At 50.6% G+C, this 18,529-nt stretch overlaps 1 protein-coding gene across 4 annotated transcripts in view; it reads right to left on the bottom strand.

Moving 5' to 3' along the window:
- ZAN (zonadhesin) overlaps window positions 1-18,529 on the bottom strand; it is a 39,829-nt gene that overhangs the window by 12,780 nt on the left and 8,520 nt on the right. For 3 of the 4 annotated variants that reach the window (XM_077140819.1, XM_077140822.1, XM_077140820.1), the window contains exons 15-36: window positions 16,003-18,210; window positions 14,152-14,336; window positions 12,064-12,202; window positions 11,785-11,904; window positions 11,167-11,291; window positions 10,804-10,949; window positions 10,068-10,220; window positions 9,552-9,659; window positions 9,267-9,436; window positions 8,409-8,611; window positions 7,018-7,159; window positions 6,455-6,702; window positions 5,519-5,699; window positions 5,138-5,249; window positions 4,531-4,625; window positions 4,050-4,226; window positions 3,540-3,748; window positions 3,260-3,410; window positions 2,654-2,901; window positions 2,388-2,552; window positions 2,088-2,215; window positions 1,427-1,719 (exon numbers count right to left, since the gene is read on the bottom strand). In XM_077140819.1, the coding sequence (XP_076996934.1) occupies window positions 1,427-1,719; window positions 2,088-2,215; window positions 2,388-2,552; window positions 2,654-2,901; window positions 3,260-3,410; window positions 3,540-3,748; window positions 4,050-4,226; window positions 4,531-4,625; window positions 5,138-5,249; window positions 5,519-5,699; window positions 6,455-6,702; window positions 7,018-7,159; window positions 8,409-8,611; window positions 9,267-9,436; window positions 9,552-9,659; window positions 10,068-10,220; window positions 10,804-10,949; window positions 11,167-11,291; window positions 11,785-11,904; window positions 12,064-12,202; window positions 14,152-14,336; window positions 16,003-18,210 (5,706 nt within the window). The remainder of the gene's footprint in view (window positions 1-1,426; window positions 1,720-2,087; window positions 2,216-2,387; window positions 2,553-2,653; window positions 2,902-3,259; window positions 3,411-3,539; window positions 3,749-4,049; window positions 4,227-4,530; window positions 4,626-5,137; window positions 5,250-5,518; window positions 5,700-6,454; window positions 6,703-7,017; window positions 7,160-8,408; window positions 8,612-9,266; window positions 9,437-9,551; window positions 9,660-10,067; window positions 10,221-10,803; window positions 10,950-11,166; window positions 11,292-11,784; window positions 11,905-12,063; window positions 12,203-14,151; window positions 14,337-16,002; window positions 18,211-18,529) is intronic. The other variant, XM_077140821.1, reaches the window with a different exon arrangement.

Here is an 18,529-nt window from a genome sequence, read left to right as displayed (position 1 = left end):
TCTTTATTTTTTAATTAGTAAATACATTTTTTTTTAATTCAAAAAAAAGATGTAATGCTAAATCAATAGTTTGGTACTCATAATGTATAAATATATAATTTGTGATAAGAACAACATAAAGGTGGGGAGTGATTGAGTAGTAAATTGAAGTTAAGTTAGTATCAAACCAAATGAGATTGTTATGGGTGTAGAATGTTAAATTTCAGCCCCATGGTAACCACAAAGAGAATACCAGAGAATATGCAAGCTCACAGAAGACAGAAAGCAGAATATAAGTTGCCACAGAACGGGGGACTGGGGCAATGGGGAGTTGATGCATAATGGGTGTAGGGTTCCTGTTTGGGTGAAGGGAAAGTCTGGTAATGGATAGCGGTGAGAGCACCATCACACTGTCAGTGTGATCCATCCCACTGAACGGTATGCCAGGGAGGGGTTGGGATGGGAAGGTTTATATTGCATATACATTTCCAGTTTTTTTTTAAAGAGCAAGCAACAAAAAAGACAATAACAATTAAATACAATATGTGATTCTGGATGGGACTAAGAATGGAAGAGAAAATGCCCAAAAGATCATTATTGGGACATACCTACTTAAGCTTTTTCTCAATGCTAAACTTCTTGAACTTTGTAACTGCATTTAAGGTGGTTACATGAGTTAATATTCTTGTTCTTAGGAAATGTACATAGAAGTATTATGTGTTAAAGGTGTATGACGTGTGCAACCTGCTCTCAAATGTTCCGAAAATATATAAATAGACAGAAAGATAGATGATGGATGGATGATGGATAGATAGAATGATATGGCAAATGTGGCAAAATGTCCAGATTGGTAGATGGGGGTCTCTGGGGGATAGGGTTAGGCTGGAGTTCTCCATATGGAGTGTGTATTATTTTTGAAACTGTCCAATAAGTCTGAAATGACTATACAATAAGTGTGGGGTGTTTGTGCATGGGAACTCTGTACTTCCCATGCAATTTCTCTACAAACCAAAAACTGCTCTAAAAATAAAGTTTATTGTTTTGGAAAACTGCAAAGACTGCATGGGGAATGAAGTGGTTTGGTGTCTCTGATGTGAAGGGCAACGAGTTGGGGAGAGTGGGAGAGGAGAGGCTGGGGCAGTGAAGCTAGGGTGGCTTAGGGGCCTTGTCCATCACCAAAGGAGCCCAGACTTCATCTTGCAGGCTCAGCCCATGTAGAAGAGAGCAACACCATCATAATTCCTTTGGAAAGATGGCGCAGGCAAAGGTGCCAGCCTGCTGTGCTAGTGGCAGGGGTCCCGGTAAAGAGATGACTATAAAAGGTTCTAAGTGAGAGAGACACGTGGTCAGAACTAGGTCAGGGACAACCAAAAGTACAGCAGGAGAGCTTTCGGGGTACACAGAGAAAAAGAGAATGGGGGTTGGGGTGGTTGGAAAGGACACTCACGGCAGAAGCTGCTATTTCTCCAGTTTGGGGTCCTGAGTCCATGGGCCCAGCAGGCAGCTTCAAAGTTTTGCAGGCTATCACAGAGGGCCCACTTCAGGTCTCCCAGCTCGCAGAAGCTATGGATACAGCCGAACAAGAAGGGCCTGGAGGGCACCAGGGAGGCACATCTCCCCCAGCTGGGATTCTGGAAGGCTGCCTGGCAGTGCAGCTGGGCCCGTGCTAGATTGACTGGATTACAGTTTTCACTTAGCTTCACCTGGTGTGCTAGTTGGTCCCGGTTATCTGGTTGGCAACTGAAAAAGGAGAGGGGTCAGCACAAGGCCAGCCACTACACCACCTAAGAAAACCATTCTGAGTCAGTGATCCTGTGAGAGAACTGTCCCGTGCCCACAACCCCTCTTCTCTTCGCTGGTGAACCTGAGCTCTGGCCAACCTTCCCTGAGGTGGTGTTAGTCTTTCCCCAAGTTTATAAGCAAAGAAAGGGAGACCTTCATGTTTCCACCAAAAAAATTCCAGCCACCCTGGAACCGAGAAGCCATCCCTCCCCTCCAATTACATGCAAAATAAAAGCTTCTGGTTGACTTTTCTCAAGGATCCCATACAGACTAGATTCCCAGCTCTTGTTCCTGGGAAGAGGTACAGTGTCTAAGGGGACAATTACTCTGGGTCAGTGTCATCCTTTTCTTTCCAGCTGTTCCCAAATTCGATGTCATTCCTGGCTAGCTCGTCATTGGGCATCAGTAGTTCGTCATCTTTCTCGCCGTTGAAGTTTCCACACAAACCACAGAGCTAGGTAGGTAGAAGGGTTTTTAGTGTCGGGGAGGTCTGACAGCATCTCTTTGCAGCTCTCTTCTCCACTCTCAATAGAAAGATACACTCCCTAGCCCTCCTTCCTGGGATCGACCTCTTGGGACTCTCAAGATGTGAATCCCCCTTTCTGGCTGCCCTCCTCCCCTCGTACCCGGTTGTAATTGGATTGCGGGACTTGGATCTCTAAGAGGTGTCTGCCATCGAACTTGACAGACAACCCGAAGTTGGTGGTGAACACTGTGTAGAGGCCCTCGGCAGTGATGGAGACCCCCTGGATCTGGGTCCTGGCAGGAAGGGAGACTTGTCTGCCGTCAATCTGTAGAGGAGGGTGGGCCCGTGAGTAGGAGGAGTTCCGGTGCCCTCCCACAGGCAGCTGTGTCCACCCGCCCTCCTCCTCCGTCACACCACCCTGCTCACCAGCACACGGTGGTCCTTTTCCAGGGTGACTCGGGCACTAAAGAGGTAAATGTTGACCTGGCTGACGTAGACAAGTGGGGTTTGGCTTCCCCACTTCTCGTTCTTGGCAGTAATCTTGAAGGAAAACAACGCCATGGTGGGGAGGCAGACGTGCGCCAGGATGTAAGTGCAGGTACCCCTGAAGGAATGGTAACTGTCGTCGAAGCTCACATAGTGGGGGTACGCTGAGACGTGGCACAGCGCCATTCCTGCGGGGAGGGAGAGATGCCTGCAGGCTGGACTGGACAGGATCCCTAGGGTGGCAGTTCTCTCTGCTTTCAGGAAAAGAATGTGATAAAGGCCTGGGAGCCTCAAAAGGGAAGGAAGCTGAAGTTCAAGGAAAGAATCCAGAGCCTGGGGCTGGGACGGGTGAGGCCTGCCAGCGATTCTGCCAGGGAGGGATTTCTAATCTTCCATCTTGGGGTGGTGGTCACCGGGAGGGTGATAGGTGATACACCAGGAGCCCTGGCCGGCAGTGAGGAAGGTCATCTCTTCCCTCTGGGGGTTCAGCAGGACAGCAGGTGAGAGAAGGTAGGGAAGCATGCCGGGCACTGGCAGCCATCCTACCTGTGCGCCGGCAGGTCTGCAGCCCATCGTGCTGAATGCACATCTCGTAGCGGGAGCTGTTGCAGGGGACATGACTACATGACACTTTGTTATGGCTGGAGCAGGTGCAGAGCTTGTTGCAGGTGCGGTCTGAGTACCAGCTCTCCCCAACCTGTGGGGTGTCAGTGGAAACTCAGCAGCTGACCCTGGGCTGAGGCCTCACGCATGTGGCCCCCACCCCCCTACCTCCCCACCTCCCCAAGGCTCTCCCCTGAAGGCCACGGGGCAGCTCGTTGCTCACAGGGTGGTAGGAGCCATCCAGGAGGGTGCAGCCACACTGGCCGATGGGCACGCAAGCCGTCCCACTCAATACCAGGCCTCTCTGGCACTCACAGCCCTCGGTGCAGCGCAGGTGAGAGGGGCAGTCTGTCGGGTAGTTCAGGCTGAGGCAGGTGATGGGGCAGGGCTGGGCGCAGGGGCTGTAGCTGCTGCCGGTGGGGCACCTCATAGCTGGGAAGAACAGCTGCATCAGGCAAGGTGGATGGGGGTATCCACATACCCTGATGGTCACGGGTGCCAAGGGAAAAGAGGTGGCCCAGGGAATGCTACCCAATATGAGCAATATGTGGGGGTGAGGTAAAAATCTGATGGAGAAGGCAGGGAGACCCAGGATTGGGGCTGTGCTTGGAGAGAGGAGAACCACTGAGAGGAGGGTCCCACATGGGTGCTGAGGGCCAGGATGAGAGGAAAGGGGGAGAGAAAAAGAAAGGATGCGGTTCGGGGTGGGAAGCTTGGCCAGCAGGTCACTCACAGCAAAAGGTTCTGTTCCGCCAGGAGAGGGGCTGGCCAGCATGGGCACACAGGGTGGCATAGGTCTGCAAAGCTCGGCACAGGGAGATGGGGTCACCTTTGGTCCCACACTGGCCATACACACAACTGTCAAAGCTGGCATGCGGTGACACCAGCCCATGGCACTGGGAGAAGGGTCCTGGGAGGGCAAAAGTAGAGGTGTGAGAGGGGCAGGCAAGCTGGGGAAGGGGGCCAGACCCCAGAGGGCCTCCGGGGCTAATTATATATCCATTTCAATCAAAACCCTATTGACTGCACAACCACTGCCTGCAACAGGCAGGAGGACTCAGCCTCTGCCCTGTGTACTCATTCACCCACTTCCTGACCCTGGCTGCTTTTCCTCCTCTATTTGATCTTTCTCACCCTTTCGCCCTAGGGCCACTCTCCCACCTTGGTCTCCCATCCCAGGGAGGATGAAGGAGCTGGGATGTTGTGTGGCTTACCCCGAGGGTTAATTAAGATCTCGCAGTCCTTAGTCCAGGTTTTTGCCACTATGCTCCCTGGGCAGCTGGGGGGCTTGCCACCCACAGGGAAGCAGCTGAGGGGTAGAGGAAAAAGACAGAGACACAGCACTGGTGAAGCCTTCCCCAAAACACTGAAGCAAGAGTGGAGAAGGACCAAGGGAAGGGAAGAAGATGGGGAAGACAACAAAACGGAAGCGTCAAGGAGGAAAGCCGGAAGTGGCAGCAAGAAGGAAAAAGGTTAGCTCTCAGGGTGGATTTCCCAAGAGAGTTCTCCAAAAAGGCAGATCATTTCGGCTAGGATGAATCAACACCAGGGGCATAGAAGGCTGGGACAACTTTTCATCTTAGGGAGAGGGCGGGCCTCGGTGGCTCAGCAGGCAGAGTCCTCACCTACCATGCCAGAGACCCAGGATTCCCAGTGCTTGCCCATGCAAAAAAACCAAACCAGAAAACAAAAAACCCTAATTTTAAGGAGAATAAAGGGGGAGGGACTTGGGGGATTTTCCTGCAGGGATGCAGAGGCCCAGGGAACACCTCCAGGCTGTTGACCAGCCACCCTTCCTGGCTGCCCCCATCCCCGGCTCACCCAGGCTCAGAGAGCTCTCTCGCCATCCAGGCTGCTGTCAGCTGGGCAGAGGTTGCTGTGGGCTTGTTTTTGGGGTCCTTATTGTCATCCAGTCTGTTTTTGTTGAAGTTCCCTGCAGGAGGAAGGAGGGGACAGTAGCTCTGGGGCCACCATCTTCCTTCCTAAAAGAGGCCCCCGTCACTCATCACTCAACCTATCAAGGCTAGCCCTTTCTTTTTCTCCATCTGCAGCCTCCCCAAGATCCTACCCTCCTGAGCAATGGCCTCAACCAATGAATGCATCAGTTGCAAGCACTCAGGACGCCTGATGGAGACGTCAAGATGACAGGGGACAGCTCCTGCCCAGCGCCCCATCTCTCCTGCAGGCACCTGGGGGACTCACCACACAGCCCACAGAGCCGGCCCATGTAGCGGTAGGGGACTGTCACTTCGACGAGGTGGAACCCATCGTAGCGGATCCAAAGTCCAAAGTCGGTACGGAGGAGGACAAAGGAGCCACTGAGCCCCACGCTCACTCGGCCTCCCGCAGCCCACAGGGGCAGGGCCATGCGGTGACCATTCATCTGCAGGGGTAGGGGGGCACAGGAGGGGAGTCAGAAAGGAACTCGGGACAAGGACAACAATGGGGGCAAAAATATGAGAAGGACAAATGTATGGAATCTCTGGAATACACAAAATCATTGAAACGGAATGCCAATCAGAGGCTACTGTGGGCAGAGGTGGGGGTGGGGAGTTACTATTTAATGAGGACAGAGTTTCTGTTTGAGGGGATGAGAAAGTGTGAGTGATGGATGAGGGTGACAGTTGCACAGCATTATGAATATAATTAATTAATGTCACTGAATAGCGCCTGAAAGTGGCTATAATGGGAAAATTTGAGTTGTTTATATGCAACCAAAAGAAAAAAAAGAAAACACCAGGAGTGGAGGAAGGTAGTGAGAGGGAGATATTGTTCAACAGATAAGAGTCTTCGATTTGGGGTGATGGAAATATTCTGAAAAGAGACAACACTGTCAACAGTTAGTGCCACTGAGTTTGCACTTAAAGATGGTTAAGATAATTTTCATGTTATGTACATATTTGACCACGTTAAAAATATTAAAGACAAAATGACGCAAGAGACCATGAAAGCAGGAGGCGCATAGTGGGTATTTCACAGTGGGAGGAGAGAGGCAGAGCAAGAGGGGCTGGTGTCTGCCCCTGGACACCCCCAGGGGCTTCAAGAAGCCAGACAGGTGGGTGCGGGCAGTGGGGGGTGGAGCGGGAGCTGAGCAGGCAGGGACGGCGCAGGGTCTGTGAGGAAGGGGAAGGCACGCACCATGACCTTGAGGCGTCTGAGCAGCTTGAATTTGATGTTGAAGACCTGCACGTGGACAATTCTGACGTAGGAGGTGGTAAGGTTGCCACCCCGGAACTCACCGGTGATGTGCACAAGGAAGGAGGCCTCTGGGGGCACATACCAGCAGGTGTGGGTCAGGGTGTAGGTGCAGGAGCCCATGAAGTGGTGCAGGGCTCCATCAAACGTCTGCACGTGAGGGTCACCCGAGACAGTGCAGATGCCAGAAGCTGGGGAGGAGAAGATGGACTGCAGGGATTCACTGCCCCTCAAGGACACCCAGAAAGCCCTGACCCAGAGCCGCCATCTTGGTGAGTCTGGGATGGGGTGGTGCCCACTGGCCAGTCACAGACCCTTCCTATGGTCTGTCTGGCTTGGGCATGGCCAGGAGAGAGTTTCCCACCCCACCTCATTCTCTCAGTCCTTGAAGATGCTCCTGCTCTGGGCAGTGGCCTGCCAGCCTCTGGTTAGGCCCCAGCTCTTGAGGGGGACAACTTTAGGGTGGGCCCATCCCCTCGAGGGAGACTGTATGCCTCAATGCTCACCTTCAGTATGGCAACCATAGACACCATCCTCTATGACACAGTTATATGGGGGCTCACACTTCGAATTCATGCACTTAATTTGGCGGTTTTTATCACAGTAACAGCGTTCCTTGCATTCTGGCAAATACCAATCATCCCCTGTCTGGGGGAAGGAGGGGAAAGAAGTCATTTGAGGCCTGACACAATAGCACAGTACTATTTAGATCCCTGGCCTACTCACTGGGGAGGCATGCCTGTTTCCCAAAAGCTCAACGCTCCATTGCAAAAGTCTGGCATTCATTCAGTTACCCAGGCAATCATTTGTTTGCTAGTTTGCTATTTTGACAGCTATTTATCTTCTAGATTGTGCCAGGTCATTCATCATGGAAGATTCAACAATGACTAACATGGACAATGGCCCTGTTTTAACAGAACTCACCATCCAAGAGGGGACAGTAAACAAGCAAACTAATAAATAATATACTGAAATGTGATAAGACAATCAAGGCACCCAATAAGCATTGACATAGACAATATGCTTTTGCTACAAGAGTTAAGAAAGATGCTTTCTAGGGGTACAGGAGTAGTTCAGTGGTAGAATTCTCACCTGCCATTGGGAATTCAACAAATGGTGCCGCAATAAAGGGATAGTCACATGGAAAAAGAATGACACCACATAGTATGCAAAAAGAAAGGAAGATGTTTTTTTCTGACTCGGCTTATCAGGAAGGGTTCTAGGAGGAGGCAGTATTTCAGACCGGCTCAGAAGAGGCGAAGGATTCTAGCAGGCAGAGGCTGCTGGGGGGTAGAGTTGGGAGAAAAGGGGCTGGTAAAAGGCAAAATGGGAGAAGAGCAAGGCCCAGGCTGAGAGGGTTCAGTGGTCTAGCCTGGGCATGGGCGGACAGGGAGGAAAGCTGGCGAAAGGCTTTGACGGACACTCCTATCTCCAGGCTATGGGTGAGGAACCGGCAAAGAGGGAAGAGAGAAGGGCCACAGGTCGAAGAGCTGGCTCCAAATGCTGCCTCTGAGAAGAGGGAAACTCTGAACAAAGGAAGAGAAAGGGACCCTTGATAGGAGAGAATATAACATTGGAAAAAGTGCAGATGGAGGGGGGTCTTCAGAGAGTGGGCAAAATGATTCAGTCTCATGAAGGACAGGGAAGGGGCAGCAGGAAAGGCTGGAGAGGCCCTCAGGCTTTGGGAGGGAAGCAGTGAGGGAAATGAGCCTGTTGATTCCATCTCAGACTGTGGGAAAAGAAGAAGTAAAGAAAGAAAAAAAAGAAACTGCATCCGAGCCAGAATTTCCCTAACCCTAACCCTAAATCCCTTGGCTCTCTGTCTGGTCCAGGGTTGGCCTTAGGAGAGTCTGCCACTGATTTTGGAACAGGAAGGGGCCCATCCCCAGCTGCTCACCAGGTGGTAGCGTCCTGTGGACTGTTCACACCCGCACTGGGAATCGGGGACACACTGGAGGCCACCGAGGAAAAAGCCTGGGGTGCACTCGCAGCCCTCTACACACCGGTTTGGGCAGTACGGGACAGAGAATCTTGAGTAGCAGGTTTTGGGACACGACTTGGCACACAGCGCATACTTGCTGTTGGATGGGCAGGCCAGAGCTGGTAGAGGGATAAGAGGTGAGAAGAGGACAAGGCCAGGCAAGACAGGGGTGGGACAGGGTGACGGACATGCTCAGAATATCCACAGCTAGAGGCTTCTGCCCAATCTTAAAAGCGAGAGTGATTGGGAGAAGCATAACAAAGGAAGCCCAGTTTACTCCCCAGGAATGGAAGGGCCCTAGAAGGTCTGGATTTTTCTGGATCATTCTGTCTGGACCAAAGGGTCCAAGAAGCTAATTGAGCTGCTCGGGCCAAGAGGCTGTTGCTCAGATGCTACCTTACCACCAGCCTAAACTGGGAGCAGGTCTATCCAGGGGAGAACAGCCTCAATAGGGCTGTGATAGATGCAAACATGAGGAGCTGGAGAATTATGTGTGCCCTCATGTACTTGTGTTTTCTGAGTGGGTGTGAAGACTGGGGTCATTAACAGAGCTCGCACAGCTAAGGAGGCTTTCTGAGTTTGAAAGTGACTATGGTTTTATCCGTGGAGTTTTTCTAACTCTTCAGGCTTTACTCTTCTCTGGTGAAAGTGAAGGGGTTCCACCAGGCTGTCTCCAAGCTTGTGCTAAAATCTCAGATTCCACGATTATGACTGCACCTGGGTCTGAAAGGAAGGGGTCCTGCATTCTCTACCCTGCTTCTCGGCACAACTCACGGCAAAACTGGGGGCTTCTCCAGAGCTTCACCATGTGGCCAGCAGCCTGGCAGGCCTCAGTCAGGGCCGCCATGTGGACACACAGGATCTGCTGCAGCCCCTGGAAGCTGCACATGTCAAACAAGCAGCTCTTGTAGTAGAAAGAGGCCTGGAGGTGAGGCAGGCATTTCCTGAGGAGAGAGGCAAAATCAGTAGGAACGAGGGGGGCGGAACCCCCCTCAGCTCCCACCTGGAGGTCCCAGGTCCCAAGCTGCCCTGTGCAGCCCTTCCTGCCCTCTTTCGTACTCAAATGGTCCCTGGGGGTCGATGAGTTGGCCGCACAACTGTGGCCCTGGAAGACTGTCCTGCAAGGTTTTATCACAAGACGGGGGAGTCCCCTGGTTGCTCTGGCACCTAAAAGAGACCCAGCCCAAATCCCTTTTGAGTCAAGGCCAGCATCCAGTTGAGTCCCTGGCCCACCAGGCAGCACAGCTGAAAACAGTCGCATGGCTCTCTCCAACCACTGGTGGAGAACATTTGAACTCAAACCCTATAAGAGGTGGAAAGGCCTGGAGTTTCCAGTTCCTGACAAGCTAGAAGCTGGGGTCCCCAGAAGGGCATGGACCTGAGTCCACCTGGCAGTCGAGGGAGGGAGGTGGCAATGGCTTGTGAACTCAGCAGAGGACAGAGCTGGGAGAAGAGTGGCAGAAGTTGGGGGAAGAGAAGAGAAGAGGAGAGAGAAAGGAGATGACAGGAGTCAGGGTTCTCAAAAGGATGAACGAATGGGAGGGCAGAGAGGGAGATGGGGCAGACCCCACTTACTGTGTGTCCTTGTCCTCATGCTTGTCCTTCGTCTGCCAGCTGTTCCCCAGCTCCTTCTCATCTCTTGCTGGGTGGCCATCTGGTTTCCGGTTGTCATTGTTGCTCTGGCCATCAAAGTTTCCGCAGATACCAGAGAGTTTGCTAAAGTAGGTGCTGTAGGGACAGAGTGGGGAGGGGTGTTGAGGGAGAGAAAGGGTTGGCCACTGAGGGACCACTAACAGAGAAGGGCTGCGCTGGGGAAGCCAAGAGGTGGGGTAGGGGGCCAGAGGTGCCCCTGCGCAAGGGTTCCAAGCCCATGAGGACCTCAGAGCTCTCACCTTTACAGTCTCTCCTCTTCGCTTTTTCTGCTCACACCCCATCTCCTACCCCTAGCAAACCTCTTGCTGGCCCTAAAATACTAGGTTTTTCTTGTGTTTGCTGTTCAGTGATTCTATAAAGTCTTTCTTTCCCTTGTCTATCTGGGTAGGCACTCTTCCTTGAAGACCCAGATCAAAGGGGCAACTCTTCTGAAAGTCCCCAGGGTCCATTAGTGACTCATTCTAGCACATTCCCAAAGCATCATGTGTACATCTCTGTCTTCTGATTTGGGCACTGTGCTTCCTAACCATTGGGGGTCCATAAAGGATGAAGAATTTGAACATGCCAAGATGAAAGGAAGGAGAAAGGAAGAGGAGGGGGCCTAGGAGAAGGAGGGTGGAGTAGAAGTGGCAGGTGCTTCACTGAGTCACCCCCTCACCCTGGCACGGTCATGAACAGCTGCTGGTCACCATCCCATCGCACCCGCAAACCAACTGCTGTCTGCAGCTCCAAAAATCGCCCACTCAGGAACAGGAAGATTCCTTGAAAAGGCATGGCTGGGAGGGTGACTCGTTGACCCTCAACCTGGAAGAAAAAGGAGACAGAGACAGACAGACCTGGGGGTCAAGGAGAATCCCCCAACTATTCTGCTGCTGGAAGGCATGACATCTGCAGCAGGGCGACCTTCTCCCCAGTAGGGCTTCTGCCATTGTTATCATATTTAAAACCACACTTAGAGAGCACGAGAGCAGGCCACATAGGCCCAGGGGCCTGCGTAAGGCAGGAGAGGTTGGGGGCTCACCAGCGCGTGCCTGCCTTTGAGTAGAGTGATGGTGACCTGGGACAGGGTCACGGAGACTTTGCTCAGGCAGGTGATGCCATCCCGGCCTCTTTCCTCGGTCTTTGCGGTCACCCTAAAGTGTGGGACTGGGTGGGAAGAGGGATGGAGATTATACAACAAGTATTTCAGAGCACCTATTGCGGGGATCAAGGGCCCCAGAGCTTGACCTGCAGGGCAAGATGGGAGGCAGGAGGCAGACACTAGTGGGAGCATGGTCATCTCCCCACTTCCAAGACAGCCTGGAGCTGTGCACCACTTATTCGCCATCTCCCCTCTGTGTGGACTGAGTCAGTCTCGAGGGCACAGTATGCCCCTGATACACATTTGCTCAGGTGGGACCCAATAAAGAGAAGTAGCTTAAACTACCTTCATTTTGGCTGTTGGTCTGGTTCTGAGGATGTTCCTGCTTCTGGGGTACAGCTCTCAGTCCTTCCCTCCAGGAGGCCCTGCTTCCCTCTGGCCTTTCATACCACCCACGCCAGCTCCCTGCCCTTTCCTGTCACCCACTCTGCCCCAGGCCTGGCACTTCTAATCTCAGACCCTCCACCCAAGTCAGGACGGGAGTCTCCAGGACCCTACCTGTGGACTCCTCTGAGGATTGGATCAAGATGTATGTGCATTTACCCAAGATGGTCAAGGGTTTCCGGTCAAAGGTGAGATAATGAAGGTCCCCATAGACCACACAGGTGGCAGCGCCTACTGAGGGGAAGACAGGAATCACATGAAGTAGGTGCTGTAACTCACCTTACCCACTGAATGGCACCCCCCAGCTCCTCTGATCAAGGAAGGATTAGGGTGCTGGTGCCCCACTCACTCTGACAGGTCCCAGGCAGGGACCGCAGGAGGGGAGGGTCTCACCTTGGGGGTAGCATCCAAAGCGGCCATTCTTCTCCTGGCACACTCTATGTGCCCCACACTGAGAAGCGTGGCATGTAGCCCATTTGCCCACGCAGCTACAATACTCCGAGCAGTCGTGGTTGAACCACTCTTCCCCGGGCTGAGAACAAGGGATCAGGAATCACAGGGCTATAGCTCATGGGGCCCTTTCCCCTTCTCCTCCTCACTGCATAGACCCAACCTTGTACACAGGCTTCCTGGTCCCACCATCCACCTGATATAACCTTCCATCACAAGACATTTTCATGTGCTATTCTCACATCCTAGAATGCTCATTCCTGCCTTTGTTATTCCTACACAGTCAGCAGAGCTCCTCTCAAGGGTTACTTTCTCAGGAATACTTCCCAGACCTTCCTGACCTGATTGTCCTCACGGATCTGGGGACCTTTCTTGGAGATGACGAACCATAGTGGCACTTTTCTATTTATTTTTGGTGATTATTTGACCGTAAGTGCCCTGTATTAAGTGCCCTGCTCACCATTTCAGCCCCACCATGTGGCACAGGGCCCAGGAGAGAGCTCTCATTCGATCAGTACTTCGTGAATGAAAGAACAAAGCAAGACCCAGGATGCTCCTCGGAATCCGAGACCACCATGAGGGCAAGGACGAGGCCTTATTCACAGCAGCCCCCAGGCCAGGAGGATAGGGTATACTCCATCAGTGTTTGTTGGATGCATAAAGGGATATGTAATGAGTTAATATATGTCTTCCCAGGGCAGAACAAAGAGCTGCTTGATGCTGATGGTTATGACAGGTCTTTCAACCCAGGCTCTGGCTGAAGGCAGCCATAACTCTGACATGGAGAGACCAGGAGGCTAGTTAAAGGGGGGTGGGCAGGAGATGGCCCCAAAAGAGACAAACAAGAGCTCTGAACAGGGAGAACAGCCAAAGAGGGACAATAGTTGCTCAACTATACAATAATAATTATGTTGCATATGAGATTTATCATATTATCAAATTGCTAATTCTTAACACTTATTAATAACTGGTATGTACCAAGATCTAATTTTGTCTTCATGACAATCTTATGAGGTAGAAAATCTTATTGTGCATGTTTGATACATACAGAGACCAATTTAAGGAGGTTAAAAAGCTGGCCCAAGGGCACCCTGTGAGTGAGCACTAGAGCTACGAGTCAAGCTTGGATCTGTCTGACACTAGACCTGTGTTAATGCAGTGGCCACCTGCCATGAACTCTTGAAATGTGGCCTATCTAAATGGAAATAGGCTGTAAGCACAAAATACACACTGCATTTTGAAGATTTTGTTTGAAAAAAAAAAAAGAATGTAAACTCCCTAATAACATTTCATTGATCAAATATTTAAATAATTATATATTTGGCATTAAATATATTATTAGAACTGATTTCACCTGTTTTATTTTTACCTCCTGAAAGTGACTACTAGGAAATATTAAATGTGTGTGGCTTGCCTGCTCGCTGCACTGCACAGCACTGGTCTAGAGCCCTCCAAAGCATCTAACCTGGCTGAGCCTTTCCAGGAGACCATCAATTCGTTTTCTCTTTTTGACCTAGCAGGATATGCAATTACCTTCGGAAGAAAGGCCCAAGACTCGGGATGCCAGGTTCTGCCCTAGAACTTGCCTGACACTGTACCCTGTGTCCAGTGTTCTCCCTACTCGCAGGGACCCCAGCCTTCCTCAGGATGGCCATGAGGGTCTGACACCACAAGACAACTCCAGCCTCAAATATGTGTCATTAAGGCTGCCTTCACAGGGCAGGGAAGTAGGGAAATATCAAGACCAGAAAAAACACTTAGCATAAGACCACAGGATGGCTGAATCTTCTTCCCAGCTTCATGTCATGCCAGGCCAAAACTGGTGCTCCACAAATACTGGTGGTCTGAACAGAGATGGTCATCAAGAACACACACTGCCTGAATGACTCCAACTCTATGTAGCTACTGCTTTTGAATTGATTCCCTAGGGAATGACCCATTGATCCAAGTTCACCTCACATGGGGAGCAGATGGAACCAGAACCCAGGGATTCCACCAGCAGTTTCCCATAGGGGATCCTGGCAGTCTTACCTTATAGAAGGTGTTGTTGTAGTGGCAGCTGCAGTCAGAGGCTTTGATGCAGTTGTAGCCACTAAGCAAAAAGCCAGGGTTGCAGACACAGCTTGGCCTGCAGGGGATCTCACAGTGGGGCTTGGGGTGCTGGCAGGTGGCATGGCAAGCACAAGATTCATAGTGGGACTGTGGGGGACAGCTCACTAGGGGGAAAACACAGACTCTATTAAGCCTCCACTCCATAGCTTTTCTCTGGAAGCTTTTCTATCATCCCTCTACTCCCAAACTCAAGTTTTCTAAGAAGTAGGCCCATGATATTCAGCCATAAAAAGGAATGAAGTCTGAAATATACTACAATATGCATGAACCTCAAAAACATCATGCTAAGTGAAAGAAGCCAGTCACATAAGGCCACTTATTGGATGATTCCATTTATATGTGAAATGTCCATGATAGGTAGATTCATAGAGACAGAAAGTATATTAGTGATTACCAGGGCTGGAAGAAGGGGAGAATATGAGGTGTGGGACTTCTATCTGGGTTGATGAAAATGTTCTGGAATTAAAAGTGATGTTGTGTCATTAACCTTTAGGAAAATGCAAAACAAAACCACAATGATATACCATTTCATACACACTAGGTTGGCTACTATTAAAAAACAGAATACAATAAGAGTTGGAGAGGTTGTGGGAACCTAGGAACATTTGTTCATTGTTGGTGGGTGCAACTCTTGTGAAAGAGTTTGATGGTTCCTCAGTAAGTGAAGTATGGAATTACCATATAGCCTGGCAGTTCCACTTGTAGGTATATATTCAAAAGAACGGAAGGCAGGGACTTGAACAAATATTTGCACACCAATGTTCCTAGTGGCTTAATTCACAATTGCTAAAAGATGGAAACCACTGGAATGTCCAACTGAAGCAGAGATAAACAAAATGTGGTCTATCCATACAATGGGATATCAGTGGTCCATAAAAAGGGGTGAAGTTCTGATGCATACTACAACATGCATGAGGCGTGAAGGCGTTACGTTGAGTGAAATAAGCCAGACACAAAAGGACAAATATTATATGATCTCACCTATATTAAATATTTAGAATATACAAATTTACAGAATCAGAAACTAGAATACTGGTTATCAGGGGCTGGGGGAGAGGTAGGGAATGGGGGCTTAATGTTTAATTGAAACAGAGCTTCTTTTTGGGGTTATGGAAAACTTTTGGTAATGGATGGCAGCACAGCATTGTGAATGTAATTACCACTGAATTGTGTATTTGAGTGTGGTGGGAGTGGGAAACGTTATGTTGTATATATGTTGCCAGAATAGGAATTTTTAAAAACCATAGAATTGCACAACAGTGACCCCTAAGGTAAACTATGGACTAAATTAGTATAATAATAATACTGTTTCATCAATTGCAGCAAAAGCACCACACTGACACGAGGTGTTAATAATGAAAACTGAAAACTGTAGGAGGTGGGAGGTATACTGGAACTCTATACCGTCTGCCTGACATTTTTTTGTGTATCTACGACTTCTCTAATTAAAAAAAAAAAAAAGTAAGTGATGATGGTTGCACAACTTTGTGATATGCTAAAAAAAAACTTTAAAAGGTTGAATTTTATGGTATGTGAATTGCATCATAATTTTAAAACAAAATAAAAAGCAGTCAAGTGTTTGATTCCTCACACTCTCCACCTCACACTGTCCCTCTTGCTAACTGAAGTTCTCAGAATTTCTCCTAGAGCTGTCAGGGTCTGATTCCTCCCTCCTCTAAGGCTGAAGTTTCCTACCGAGGCAACCCTTTCCTTAATTCTCTCTCTTCTAGCTGCTTCTTCCTCAGTCATGCCCAAGGCTCTAGCTCATACCTGGAGGTCTATGGCCTCTGGTGGTCCTGGTGGTGGCGTTGGTCTTGGCACTTGCAGTAGGTGCAGTGATGGCCCAGACAGCTGGCCCAATGGGCTGCAGTGTGGGGATGGTGGGGGGGGTCAGCGCTCCTGGGGGCTTCACGACGTGGATGGTGGGCTTTAGAGTTGGCACGGCGCGTTTCGTGGTGGGGACAGTGGGGATGGTGCGTGTTGTTGTGGGGACAGTGGGGATGATGTGTTTCGTTGTGGGGACAGTGGGCTTTGTTGTGGGAATGGTGGGTGTTGTGGGGACGATGCGTTTCATTGTGGGAACGGTGGGTTTTGCTGTGGGGACGGTGGGTTTCATTGTGGGGACAGTGTGGATAGGCGGTTTTGTTGTGGGGACAGTGGATTTTGTTGTGGGGATGATAGGTTTCATTGTGGGGACAGTAGGTTTGATTGCAGGGACAGTGGATTTTGTTGTGGGGGCAGTGGGTTTCATTGTGGGGACAGTAGGTTTGATTGTGGGGACGGTGGGTTTCACTGTGGGAACGGTAGGTTTGATTGTGGGGACAGTGGATTTTGTTGTGGGGACGGGGGGTTTTGTTGTAGAGACAGTGTGGATGGGTGGTTTTGTTGTGGGGACGGTGGATTTTGTTGTGGGGATGGAGGGTTTTGTTGTAGAGACAGTGTGGATGGGCGGTTTTGTTGTGGGGACGGTAGGTTTGATTGTGGGGACAGTGGATTTTGTTGTGGGGACAGTGGGTTTTGTTGTGGGGATGGTGGGTTTTTCAGTGGGAACAGCAGGTTTTTCAGTAGGGATGGAGGGCTTCTCAATGGGAACAGTGGGCTTCTCTTTGGGGATGGTGGGTTTTGTCGTGGGGACAGTGGGTTTCATTGTGGGGATGGGGGGCTTCTCTGTGGGGATGGTGGGCTTCTCTGTGGGGACGGTGGGTTTTGTCATGGGGACAGTGGGTTTAATTGTGGGGATGGGAGGCTTCTCTGTGGGGACAGTGGGTTTCATTGTGGGGACAGTGGGCTTCTCTGTGGGGACGGTGGGTTTCATTGTGGGGACGGTGGGTTTCATTGTGGGGACGGTGGGCTTCTCTGTGGGGACTATGGGTTTTGTTGTGGGGACAGTGGGCTTCTCTGTAGGGACAATGGGCTTTACAGTTGGGACTGTGGGTTTCTCACTGGGAACGGCAGGTTTCACTGTGGGGACAGTGAGTTTTTCAGTGGGGATGGTGGGTTTTTTAGTAGGGACAGTAGCTTTCGTTGTGGGGACAGTGGGCTTCTCTGTAGAAATGGTGGGTTTTGTTGTGGAAACAGTGGGCTTCTCAGTGGAGACGGTGGGCTTTTCTGTAGGAATGGTGGGTTTTGTTGTGGAGACAGTGGACTTCTCAGTGGAGACGGTGGGCTCCTCTGTGGGGATGGTGGGCTTCTCTGTAGGAATGGTGGGTTTTGTTGTGGAGACAGTGGACTTCTCAGTGGAGACGGTGGGCTTCTCTGTGGGGATGGTGGGCTCCTCTGTAGGAATAGTGGGTTTTGTTATAGGGATGGTGGGCTCCTCTGTGAGAACAGTGGACTTCTCCATGGAAATGGCGGACCTCTCTGTGGGAATGGTGGACCTCTCCGTGGGAACGGTGGACCTCTCCGTGGGAACGGTGGACTTCTCCGTGGTAACGGGGGACTTCTCCATGGGAACGGTGGACTTCTCCATGGGAACGGTGGACTTCTCTGTAGGAATGGTGGACCCCTCTATGGGAACAGTGGGCTTCTCTGTGGGAACGGTGGGCTTCTCTGTGGGAACGGTGGGCTTCTCTGTAGGAACGGTGGACTTTTCAGTGGGGACAGTGGGTTTCGTTGTGGGGACAGTGGGCTTCTCTGTGGGGATGGTGGCCTTTTCAGTGGGGATGGTAGACTTTGCTGTGGGGATGGTGGGCTTCTCTGTGGGGATGGTAGGCTTCTCAGTGGGGGTGGTGGGCTTCTCAGTGGGTATGCTGGGTTTCTCAGAGGGAGTGGTGGGCTTCTCAATGGAGACAGCGGATTTTGTTGTGGGGATGGTGGACTTTTCAGTGGGGACAGTGGGCTTCTCTGTGGGGACTGTGGGTTTTTCAGTGGGGATGGTAGGTTTCTCTGTGGGGACACTGGGCTTCTCTAAGGTGAATGTGGTTCCCTCCATAGGGATGGTGGGCTTCTCTGTGGTAGGAAGCACTGTGGACATAGGTTCTGTCAAAAATAAAATAAAACCCCTAGAGTTTAGTCACAATCATACCACCTTCTTCTGTCACCTATAATTGGAGGAAGTGCACTCAAAGGCCTAAATCATTCACACCTCTCCCTCTCTCCCTACCTCCAATATTCTCTTTCTCAACACACACCTAATTTGCTCCTAATCAACATCAGACATTGTGCCAAGGTCCAGAAAAGTACTGGATATGGTTTCTGCCTTCAGGATCACTGAAGCAGTAGGATGGAGGGCTGGGGGACTGAAAGAATATAGAAAGGAAAAATCAAACAGGAAATCAGAGTCCCAGTGGAGACCTCA

The sequence above is a fragment of the Tamandua tetradactyla genome, chromosome 23, assembly GCF_023851605.1.
Source record: "Tamandua tetradactyla isolate mTamTet1 chromosome 23, mTamTet1.pri, whole genome shotgun sequence".
Lineage (NCBI taxonomy): Eukaryota > Metazoa > Chordata > Mammalia > Pilosa > Myrmecophagidae > Tamandua > Tamandua tetradactyla.
The sequence above is the reverse complement of the archived record's forward strand: the minus strand, read 5'-3'. Positions and strand labels throughout refer to the sequence as shown.